Here is a 13241-nt window from a genome sequence, read left to right on the forward strand (position 1 = left end):
GTGTTTTCCTATAGTATTGTGATTCCCTTGTGATATGAGTTGATGTTTGATAACTTCTACTAGATAAACATTTAGATAATTATAAGACATATAATTGAGATATAAGTATATGAGAGAAATTAATCTAATATATATACATGTCTATTCATGGCTTATACTCAATATCTATGTAAGTGATTATTGTACTTAGAAAACACATACAAAATACAATTGAAATGCAAATACATTTGTAGTTATCCTATGAAAATAACAATGTGTTGCATCGCATATATTTTATTTAGATTTTTTTAAACAACCCTTGTTGCTCCATTGACGTGAGGTGATAAATGATGAGATAACAACCCAAGACAAAATGAACATAATAGGAAAAGGGGAATTTTACTATAAAAAATGATATGCTATTACATTTAGTACAACAAAAATAGAATCAACTACATGCCCTATGGGCTTACAATATTATCAAAATTTGGAAAAAAACCCTTCTCAAAGTACCTTCTCCCAAACTCCACAAAAACTACCTTTACAATTCAAGAAATGACCTTAAGTAATGCAATTTAGGTTCAGGGTTAGGAATACATTTTAGAATATTCCATTTGGTATCCATGTCCAAAGAAGAAGGTTCTAGAAGACATGTTAGAAGTCGGTGCAAAATTAAAAGAATCCAGCAATGGTAGACCAACTTTTGAAAGACAAAACTTTTGATTCGGGACTCCAATTGACAAACCGTTTACATTTTTGGAAAGCACTTTGAGCACTCAATAGCCCTATGGACCATTTTTTCTTGTCCCCAATTTTTCAGGCCTTTATAAGGCCATTAAGTGCCTCAAACCTTACTTTGAAGCATTCTTAAGAGGTCTCTAAGAAACTTAAAACTGCCATAACTTTCAAACCATAAAGCCTTTTGACTTGATTCTATTTTTGGAGTGCTTGAAATTACAATTACAATCATCCCTCCAACATACACCCTCTAACTCATCATAATTATGACTTGATGACAAAATAACTCATTTTTTGCATTGACATGTATCTCAAGGTACTAAAAAACACTAACTCGAAAATCTAATAGTGGAACTATGAATTGGAATCTCTATTTGGCCCAGATGGGTATCTAGAAATACAAAAATATCAAATAGAAACTAACACTAAGCATAATATGGGTGATACAAGATGACCCTTACACCACTAGATGCTCCTGCAACAATAAAGGAACCAAAATGTCATTATAATTCTTCTATTTGTACCTTACTTCTTATATATGTCATTACATGTATCATGCATGTGCTACTATACTTAAATGTTCCCTTTGTTTTGTCTGATTATGGATGATGTAAACTAATCATTACCTATTCTATTTTCCATAATGTTGACTTCAAACTATTCCTCTTCATATCTCTTACATATTATTCTTCCATTGTTCTTGTAGTTCTACTACCTTTGGGGTATGATGACATTTCATTCTAATATAATAGATCTCATATATTATCAATTAATCATACTACTTTTGGAGGATGATGACATTTCATTTTGATATAATAGGCCTCATACATTAATCATATTGACCCTAGAGTTAGTAGATCCTAGAGTTAGTTTATCCTTTCTACTCTCTCTTTTGTCATGTGTTTATTTCCATTGATTTGTTCTTTCTTGAGGGCATTTTATAGTGGAAACATTTCTTGAGGGTACACATGCTTTTTAAATTATTGCTCTCATTTAGATGTTTGCAATAACTTTAATGTGAGGGCATAAAACTCTTCTCTACCTTTCGGATTTTGTGAATGCATAAACAAATACAATGATTTGACACCATATCTCAATTGCATATGACCACATAGGCATCTTTTTCCTTGTGTTTATCCATTCTCATTGAATACATTAACAAAAATACCTTCCTTAAGAACTACTCCTCATTTGCATATGATCACATAGGCAATTTTTCCCTTGCGTTTATCCATTCTCATTGGACCCATGAACAAGAAAACCTTCCTTAAGAACTAATACTTCCTTCTTTGATCCCCAAGGAAACAATCTTTTCAAAGGTTGGATTGTCTCTTAGGTCCCTTAATTGAAACAATCTTTTCTTAAGGTCCGATCCACATTTTCTCTTTGATCCCAAAGGAATCTAATCTTTACTTAGGAATGATCACTTGTTTGTCAAGTCACTATAATTGCAAATATGTTTCAAGTAATAAACTTCAAACAACTATTTTTTTTGTTTTTAGAAATGATCATAAAAAGGTGAGTCAAATGATCATTATGAATACAATCATTGTCAAATTGGTCATGCAAGGAGTCCCTTAAATAGAAAGTACCACTAATTTTGTTGAAAGAGATGAAAATAGAAGTTGTTGGGTTCTAGGAACTCAAGAACTTGTACTTGTAGGATCCTTATTTTGGTGAGACCTAAAGAACTCATACAAAACCTATTACACTTGATATGAATAGAGGGTTGAATCTCATAATACAAGACGGTATGCTATTCAAAAGAAACCAATTGTGAATTCCAAAGTGTTCCATGAGGGAGAACCTAGTCAAAGAGAAGCATATTGGAGACTTGGCTAGACATGTTGGCAGATATAAGGCCATTGTATTGGTTAGTGAGAATTATTATTGACTATTATTACAACAAGATGTACAAAAGTTTGTACAAAATTGTGGCATATGTCAAATGGCTGAAGAAACCAAGAAGAATATAAGTTTATATCAATCGTTATCTATATCAGAGAGGCCATGAGAGAATATTAGTATGGACTTTGTTTTTGACTTGCCAAGGACTCATAGAAGACAATATTCTATTTTTGTGGTGGTAGACAAGTTCGAAGATGACACACTTAATTGCTTACACAAATGACTAATGATGTTGTTCATGTGGAGTCATAGAATACAATATTCTATTTTTGTGGTGGTAGACAAGTTTGAAGATGACACACTTCATTGCTTAAAGAAATGACTAATGATGATGTTCACATGGACAATGTTTTTTTAGAAGTTATGTAACTCCACAATCTACCAAAGAGCATAGTTTTAGACCGAGACACGAAGTTTGTTGGGTATTTTTTAAGGATGTTATGGAAAAAGCTAAAGGTAGATTCGAAGTTCAACTCAACAACTATCTAGAGATTGATAAACAAACAAAAGTGGTGAATGAGGGTTTTAGATTTTGTTTGATGTTTAGTTAGAGATAAAGTGAAAGGTGGGATTTGATTTTACCTTAAACAAAATTTGTGTACAATAACTATGTCAATAAGAGCACTGGTAAATCACCATTCTTTGTATATGGAAGTAATCTTGGAAATGCTTATGAGTTCAAAAAATTAGACAATGGAGAGAATATTAGTGTCAAAGCATATTAATAAAATACATATTTAGTAAAGGCTAAGGAAAATTATAAAAAGAGGACATAAGAAATCTTAGATTGGTGATGAAGTCATGCTTTATAAAAAAAAATGGAGAGATTTCTAATGGAAATATATAACAAGTCAAAGATGAAGGTTGTTGGACTCTACAAAATCTTAAAGAAGTATGATTTAAGAAATGATTATGAAGTACAATTGCTTAGTGAATTCAATATTTCACTTAGTGTTTAAATAATACAGATTTGACAAAGCATCATGATGACATAAGCAACATGAAATATACAAATTATTTGTTCAAATAAAAAGGTTGACCTATTAAAGATCCTTCACGGCTATCAAAAGAAGAGGTTTCCTATCTTGGTTTTAATTCTCAAACACTTGAAATGTGACAAGGTCACTTCTCAAATTATACTAGGTGTTTGATGTAGGAGCATCCAAGCTATAAGAGAAATCTTGCATCACCCAAAAATATTTCTAGTTTTTCAATTAGAGTTATTTTGGGCAAGTATACTATTAAGTATGTTGTTTATTTAAATACAAATAGTTCTAATTGCTTTCATGGAGGTTCATTTGAATATACAAGTATGTCGATAAAGTTTCATGACAAGATCAAGTCTACTTATGAAGTCATTAAAGTTTTTCTTTTGGCAAGGTGGTATAAAAGACTTTAAACTTGATTTTGAAGGCTTTAGAGGTTCATTTTGAATATATAAGCTTAACAATAAAGTTTCATGGCAAGATGAAGTTTGATTTTGAAGATACTAAATTTCCTCTTTTTGTGGGGTGGTACAATTTTGAACTCAATTTTGAAGGCTTTAGAGGCTTCAAAAAAGGGGTCAAACTTTGAAGACATAGCACTTTGCCACTCTAGGTTAGGGTTATAATAGACAATCAAGTCAATAGTTACAAGGTATGGCCTCCAAAAGTTGTGCTACTTTGGAAGGAAAATTAAAATCCCTTCAAACATTCGTTTGAGTTCTGAACCTGTTTGGGGACATATTCTCAACATATTAATGTTTGAGTTCTAAACCTGTTTGGGGACATATTCTCAACATATTTCAAAGTAAGAAAAAAGAATAGGATGGGTGGCCTCAAAATGAGGGTTAGAATTTTAAAAATTTAGCTTCCTAATATAAAGAAGACAAACATGTTATTTTTTTTAATATTATACTGTCATTTCATTGAGGATAATAGAAAACTCTCTATTGTTTTTTACTATTGTTCGATTCTTGCAATTTCTGTTTATTTCTTTGTTGTGTTGTATGTGTTTAAATTAGCAAGGGGAATACCATTCATCACCTCCGCCCCCCCCCCCCTTTAATATGGTTAGTTTGTGTTTTTAATTAAGTGAAGGGTGCCCATGCCCTTGCATGGTGTGTGGTGCTCATGCTTCTTATTAATTTCATCTCTACTTCTTCATGAAAAGGTATTTTTAACGAAGTGTAGGCTGCCCATGCCCTATGTGTGGTGCCCATGCCCCTTGTTAATTTCATCTCTACTTCCTCATTTCTTCTTTTTGCCGACCACACGTTCCCCAACTTCACTACGATAAATCAAAATGTCCTCTCCATTTATTGATCTCTTTGCTGCCCTCTCTTCCCATCCCCTCCTTAATGTTATATTAAATTGAAGTGTCCTCCTTGCTAATCAATATGCGTTTTAGTTTACTGTTTAGACGTTGCCGGCTTTTAAACTTAAAAGCTTCGTTGGTATTCTAAGAATGATCATTAGAGAAGAAGTTAAAAATAGCAATCACTATGGAGTTCATTGGTGTATGATGCTGCTGTAAATGTAAGAGTTCACAAGCACTGAACAAGACATGATGGTCTCTAAGATCTTCAAAAACTATTGTGTACAAGAATGCCTTTGAGAGAACATGGAAAGGTAGATATTGTGCTAAGAAAATCCTCAACAAAGGATATGGCACTGCACCTTGCTTAATCTTGCAAATCGTTCTAAAGAACTAATGTTGAAAATAATCACATAGCAAAGAGCCGCAGATATTAACGCATCAACCCAAGGCGTGCCACCATTGCAAAAATGGCTTCCTTGTACCAGCAATTGATACTAAAAACAAAACCATGGACTGATCTATGCTCATTCACCAAGCCAATCAGTGCAGTCCAAGTCTGCACACAATTAGCGCAACCTTTTAAGAAATATGAAGCTGATGTAGGAAAAGGTAACTATTATCCTGCCTGCAAAAATAAGGAACATGTTTTTGTTCAAAGACTGTTATCTAAAGAGAGGAAATTCTATAATATTTTTTCAGATAAAACATATATTTGATAAATTGCAATATATTTGATTGGATAGATAATGAGCTCTGTTATGGATGGAACAGAATCATCAGAAAATAAGATCAAGTAATTCCAGCAGAACAAATTTAAATAATATATGCATAGAGATACAAATCAACCAATTCTAAGTGAGCTTTCAAATACAAAATATTCTACAAATCCCAGCTTTGTTTGTCTTCCCTTAAGCTGCCACAGAAGTTCTTACTCGTACACACGTAAACCAGTGAAATCGAAAATGCCAAAGGTTTTCTGTCAAGTGGGAAATGGATCAATCTTATTACTTACCAAGTACATCCACAACATCGAAAATGCCAAAGGTTTTCTGTCAACTGGTCAATGGCTCAGACTTATTACTTACCAAGTACATCCACAACACTACATAATGGGTATAAATTCTTGAAATAGTGCTCGCTATGAGTTTATTATTTGTTTTGTATCAAAATTCCCTTTCGAAACGTATAATTGGGTAGTTGCAAATTAAACAATTGAGAAAAACTACATTCAGCATCCATGGTTGGGTGAAATTTTAAGTAAAATCCCTTGGCCTCAAACGTGAAGATCATTGCTTTCTAAAATTCTGCAAACATCTTCGCAGAGGCTATGAAGAAAATACAACTTCTTCCCCAGCCTAAAAGCAGCTGACTTGTTTCCTGAACATGCTTGAAAGGAGTCATTTTCATTTTCATGAACTGCATTGCACAACTGCAATTTCACAGGTAAAAAGCATGAGAGATTAAATGTTTGTCCTATAAGTAGACTTATAAGATTGAAATTCATGTGTAAATTAACATTTCCACATGGGCACAAACATATGCCAGTTGTCTAGAGATTATTTATTTGAAATTCCTTTGAGTTCAAGCCAACCTTTTAACAACTGATTCATTCGCTTGATTGTAATTTACTGCGTATTGGAACAATTACAATATGTGAAATTAAGTTTGATATAAATATTGTTTACTCACCTCGTTATAAAGTCGAGCTATTTCCAAATGATTTGATTTATCGTCTACTGCACATGTCAAGACCTCTTCTGGTCCTGAGGAATATATCTTTTGGTCAGGTCACAATAAAAGATGAAACAAAATACTAAGAAAAAATATATTGTGTCACACAAGTAAAGAATTTTTTTTCTGAGATTAAATTCATGTATTATTCAGGATTGGCAATCAAATAGATTTCTGATGTGTAGTAATTTGAAAGGCCTTTTCCATAGTATAACTACAAAGTAGCATCCCATCCACGTCCTACATTTTTGATAACCTCACTTCTCCATTGAGTCTCTGGAATGAATTTCAACTATTGCCATGCTTCTTCATCCTAGTTATGAGTCATTATTCCTTAGTTCAAAACACTATAATTTTGTCTATAGGCTTGAACCCAAGTTCATGCAATGGTATTTGGATTAACAAATGTTAAAGTTGTAGCTTCAGTCAGATTAATTCGATATGAGAGACATTGTTGTTATTGGTAAATCATCATTTCCTATATATACTTTTTCATATAATAATAATAACAATAATATATATATATACACACACACACACATACATACACATATAATACAAATTATGAATTTTAAATATATTAATTAAATGATGATTAACCTTAGAGACATGTCTCTTCATGAGACATGTCTCCTCTCATATTTATATGAGGTCCAAATCTGCATTTGGAACACATCAATCACATTGGCAATGTTAGCACATTTGCAGAAAATGATCCATGTTACTCAACATGGTATCAGAGCCAGGTTGCAGATGTAATGAGAGTTTGATTAATAGAATATGTTCTACAATGTACATGAACACACTGTGAATGTAAAGAATGGTTGTATTCTGACTGTGTTGGTCATCAGACGATACTGCAGAGATGAAGGAAGGAGATAAGATTTGAGGCACTGAAGAATTAGTGAATAGTGCATTGAGGAATATAGTGAAATTGATGGTCATTCACTCACAATAGAAAATTGATCCCAGTCAGCAAAACTTTTAAAAGTAAGCATTCATATTTGGAACAGATCTCAGAATACACTCAATCCAGGTGGACATTAAATTATGGACTGTATACATCTGAGTTGATAGAAATGGACGAACATCAAATGAAAAGAGAACACATTGCTCTGCCGTGTCTTACGGGTTATCGCGGCTGTGTACATTGTAAAGATGGATCTGCAAGGGGCTGAAGTTTTTTTTGTTGAACATCACTACTGTGTTTTTACATGTGGTCATCATTTTCATTGCAGATATGCCCCTACTTTTGCACCAGAAGCATCCACTTTCTCGGCTTCACAAACAATTGGGCCTCTACATCACATGTGCATAAGATCAACAATAATGAATCACACACAGCTTTAAACATCATTTTTTCTTCAAGATTATCTCTTAATTGGTTTCTTCTTACTCCTATAAAGGCACTGAAATTAATGACAATAATATACTATTATTGAAATAGAAATGTTACAAAATATAGATCCGATGACTTATTTGATTACGGGCAGAATATAAATTTGAGAGTAAATGACAACATTACCTCATGTATGGAGATTTCTAAGCACGTATTTGTCATTGGCTCACAATGCCCAAGCAAGGTGGTTAAAATGAAAATAGAGAGTTGGTAATTGAATTCAACTTGATAGTTGGACAAGCCACATCAGCATGATAGGGATTAAGTTAGTCTTAGGGAAGAACTTACAAACTATTGTGCATTCTTATAGGTTTATGGGAATTGGTTGTAACCCATATTGCAAATGTGACACATTTGTATGTGGACCTCTCATCCATAGTATCATGTGCCACATGAGTATAAAAGGACCCGCCGCATATGGAGCTTAAATAGAAGATAATGCCCACATCACTGCAGGATAAAAGTTAAAGTGGGCATGATGTTTTCAAAAGAGGAGAAAAGGAAAAACATCACCCATCAATCCTACATGATATGCGTGCAAATCCATGCGCAGATATAAGGAAAGATTACCAAGATGCATATCATCATTGGTCAAAGATAACAATCAACACATGATAAGGGTTCTATATTAATTGAAAATAAATACCAGCACAATATAATCAAGACTAAAGAAGAGGCTCGCACTTAACAAAGTTAAATTATCTACCTCTTGGCTGATGTGAAACCCAAGACGGTCTTAAGGTGATAAATGCGTCAATTCCATTGATCTCATTAAAAGAAAAGTATTGAGGTAAGTCAATTGTGTTAATTAATTTGTGTTTGCAAAATGGTAATGATTTATTATTTATATGTGTATTAACATATAAATATTATTGGAAGTCTGAATACACACACACACACACACACACACACACACACACACGTATTTATATATGTATAATTAAATTTAATGATATTTGATAAGTTGATATAATTATTGTGAGATCTAATATGGGAGCATGAAACACTAAGTTCTTACTTCTATTATTGAAAATATAATATAAATACTACAATCATTTATGTTATTATTAGTAATAAGCAGAGTTAAATTTCTAATAGCCCAATTAACATTCTAATTTTTATTTTATACATCCTACCATGAGCTATATACCTTGATCTTTTTCCTCCGAGAATGTTCTTGCAAAAAAAAGAGAGATTGAAATTAAGAGGGAGGTTGACATTTGAGGCAACCTTGAAAGAGAGGAAGCATATAGAGGATATGATTCAATCAACCTTTGGTGATCTTAAACATATTAATTCAGAGGGAGTAAACAACATTGTGATGGATTCACCAATGATATAAAATTGGAATACACAAATTGCAAGATGTGTGTAATATAGGTTTAATCAAAAGATCAAACAAATACCTTTGCATGAACAAAGGAAATTTGAGTTGTTGTTGTGAGAGGTTAATGAAGCTTTAAACAATTCATTTGAACATCTACGAGTCTCTCTCTGATGAATTAAACTCGATGTATGAGTGGTAAATTCATTCATGTGGTACAATCATACTCAATCAAGATGTTGGCGTATCATGGATGAGTTTAAGAAATTGGAAGGACATGTTTGCTTCTACTGTTAAGCTTATTGAACCTTTGGACCTTCAATGGATGAAAAGAGCAAGTTGGAACTTAGAAAGAAGTTATCATATTTGATGTGATGCAAAAGTGTTCAACGATATAAGAGTAGGAATTTTACATTGTGGGGGGAATAATAACCAATGTTTCATTCCCACTTGAACCATCTTTAGAAAGGAGATGTTCCATGGCCCTCATGGGCAGATAAGTACTTGTATCTTTTATATTTATCTATTCATTTATTTATAATCCTATACATACTATAAGAGTTATTTGCCTAGATTTTTTTCCTTCTTGTAAGAATAGAAGGTTGGTACTTTACACATGTTACCAAATATTGTGTAGACTCAATCTTATGATTGACACAGGAAAAGGGTGAATAACTAGGGCCAAAGGCTCACCCAGCTATCCAAACCACCATGTAAGAGCTAACACAATGGAAGCTAACACAAAGAACAAAAATCAGAGGAGGAAGAAGAGTGAAATATTTTTATTGATTCATCAAAATATCTTCATGCATGCCCACCTATAAGGCCTTCTGGGTTATGGCCAATTACAAATACATTCACATTCAAAAATCCAATTGCAAATTTGCACTTTCAGTTCTACTCTCTGATCTTCTTCCCAAAAACTTGCCTGACTCTAAGCCTAAACACTCTATATATACATGCCAAAACGGCTTACAGATTATTCTAGAACATTACATAAGAGGAAGGCCGACCCAACAATCGTCTGGATGCATCCCAAGAAAAGACCTTAACATAAATGTCGCGATCAAAATAAATTCCGCAAGTCAGCTCGTAGAAATCACATCCAAATGTTGACACTTTGCATACACTGGGTAACTTGGCACATGAAGGAGCACTTAGTCAACACTAGATTGCTACAGTAACTCGGCATCCATTAGAGCTACAATAATACAGCATCAATTAGAGCTACAGTAACTTGGTCAACACTAGAGCTACAGTAACTTTGCATCCACTAGAGCTATAGTAACTCGGCATCAACATGCAAAATGAACAAAAATGAGCAGGATAACAAGGCAACCCAGGATGCTTCTGCATCAGACAACCGGGGTTGAAAAAAATGATTCTCCTAAATTGAGATGTCACAATCTGAGTTGAATTCAACTCAGATTGAGAAATCCATGAAGCATCTTCAATAGGCCTGTTCTTCCACTTCACCAAATATTTATAGTAATATTTTCCTCTTGTGCTCTTGCCAACTCTCTGATCTAATATCTGTTCAACTTCTTCAATTTGCTTCTTAGGATAATCTTCTGATACAACAACTTCATCCTCTAACTCATGATACTTATACAAATCAGCAATATTGAATATAAAAGATATATACATGTCATCAAGTAACTCAACTTCATAAGCATTACCACTATCAAACTTCTTCAAGATCTTACAAGGTCCAAATTTCTTCATCTTCAGCTTACTGTATGTTCCAACTGGGAATCCTTCTTTCTTCAGATGAACCATCACCTCATCACCAACTTGAAAATCATGGTGTCTTCTAGACTAATCAATATTCTCCTTATACTTTTGATTACTTTGTTCCAACCTCAACTTCATTTCCTTATGCAAAGACTCCATAAAATCAGCAAATTCTCCTCCTGTAGCGCTTTTCTTTTCTTCACCAGCAACATCTCTCAAGTCTGATATACCTCTAGGATGCATTCCAATAACAATCTCAAAAGGTGTCTTCCATGTACTATTCACAGAATTGTTATATGCAAATTCAGCTTGTGCCAATACCATCTCCCAATTACTTGGCTTATTCCCAACTAAACATCTCAGCAAATTACCCAAGCTTCTAATCACAACCTTTGTCTGTCGATCTGTTTGTGGATGGAATGTAGAACTAAACTTCAACTTAGTACCCATCCTTTTCCACAAAGTCTTTCAAAAATAACCAACAAACTTACTATCTCTATCTGAAATAATACTTCTTGGTAATCCATGCAATCTCACGATCTCTTTAAAAAAAAATTCAGCAACATGCTTAGCATCTCATGTCTTCTTACATGGTATGAAATGAGCCATCTTAGAAAATCTATTCACTACCACAAATATGGAATCATATCCTTTCACTGTCTTAGGCAATCCAAGAACAAAATCCATACTGATGTCAGTCCAAGGTTTCTCAGGAACAGGAATAGGTATATACAAACTAGTATTTTGACTCACTCCTTTTGCAACTTGACAAACTCCACAACTCTTTACAAATTTCTGAACATCCTTATACATTTGTGGCCAATAATACTTCTCTTTCAGCAAACTCAATGTCTTATCAATTCCAAAATGTCCAGCTAATCCACCACTATGCTTTTCTTTAATTAGATTCAACCTCATAGAACTTCTAGGAATACACAATTGAATACTTTTGAACAACATACCTTCTTGAATGAAATATTTATCATACTTACTTATGTGATTTGTCAGATTTGGTGCTTTGCACTCTCTCCATGCCTTAGAAAAATTAGGATCAACATCATACAATTCTTTCCTTTCATCAAAACCAAGAACTTCAACCTTCATTTCAGTCAACAAAGAACGTCTTCTACTCAATGCATCAACAACTCTATTAGTAACTCCACTCTTATGCTTGATCACAAATGTAAAACTTTGCAAGTACTCAACCCACTTCATATGTCTTTGATTCAATTTATGTTGACTTCTCAAGTATTGTAAAGCTTTACGATCAGTATACAACACAGACTCTTTAGGAATCAAATAATGTCTCTTCTTCAAGGCTTGAACAATAGCATAAAACTCTTGATCATACACAGAATATTTCCTTTTAGCATCATTCAACTTTTCACTAAAGAAAGCAACGGGTTTACCTTCTTGACTTAATACAACTCCTATTGCATTACCACTTGCATCACATTCAACTTGAAATACTTTGTTGAAATCAGGCAAAGCCAATATAGATAATTCAGCAACCTTTTGTTTCAAAGTCTCAAAACTCTTATCAACTCCATGTGTCCACTTGAATTCCTTTTTATCTCCCCTTATTGTTTCAATCATAGCATTACAAACAGCACTGAAATTCTTTATAAACTTTTTGTAAAAATTAGCCAAACCATGAAATGATCTTACCTCACCCACATTCTCAGGTGTAGGCCATTCCAAAATTGCTTTAACCTTGTCAGGATCCATCTTCAATCCATCAGATGAAATCACAAATCCCAAATACACAATCTCCTTTTGCATAAAAGAACACTTTTTCAGATTAATCAGGAACTTTTTCTCTTTCAACCTCTGCAATACTTGTCTAATATGCTCAAGATGTTCTTCCTTTGTCTTGCTGAATATTAGAGTATCATCCAAATAAACAATCACAAACTTACCCAAGAATCTTTTTAGAACTTCCTTCATCAACCTCATGAAAGTACTAGTTGCATTAGTCAAACCAAAAGGCATAACCAACCATTCATACAAACCATCTTTTGTCTTGAAAGAAGTCTTCCATTCATCACCTTCTTTGATTCTGATCTGATGATAGCCACTCTTCAAATCAATCTTGGTAAAATACTTTGCTCCACTCAAACAATCCAT

At 33.4% G+C, this 13241-nt stretch overlaps 1 protein-coding gene across 7 annotated transcripts in view; it reads right to left on the minus strand.

The window, feature by feature from the left end:
- Positions 1 to 5426: 5426 nt before the first annotated feature.
- LOC149564395 (CHD3-type chromatin-remodeling factor PICKLE-like) overlaps positions 5427 to 13241 on the minus strand; it is a 342454-nt gene continuing 334639 nt past the window's right edge. For 4 of the 7 annotated variants that reach the window (XM_089827446.1, XM_089827448.1, XM_089827447.1 and 1 more), the window contains 2 exons: positions 6616 to 6689; positions 5899 to 6355 (listed from right to left, as the gene is read on the minus strand). In XM_089827446.1, the coding sequence (XP_089683572.1) occupies positions 6200 to 6355; positions 6616 to 6689 (230 nt within the window). In that variant the 3' untranslated portion in view covers positions 5899 to 6199. Of the gene's footprint in view, positions 5552 to 5723; positions 6356 to 6615; positions 6690 to 13241 lie in introns of those variants that run through there. The other 3 variants (XR_016364201.1, XM_089827449.1, XM_089827450.1) reach the window with 2 other exon arrangements.

Source organism: Cupressus sempervirens, chromosome 4, assembly GCF_028749045.1.
Source record: "Cupressus sempervirens isolate cs-2001-9-10 chromosome 4, ASM2874904v1, whole genome shotgun sequence".
NCBI classification, from domain to species: Eukaryota; Viridiplantae; Streptophyta; class Pinopsida; order Cupressales; family Cupressaceae; genus Cupressus; species Cupressus sempervirens.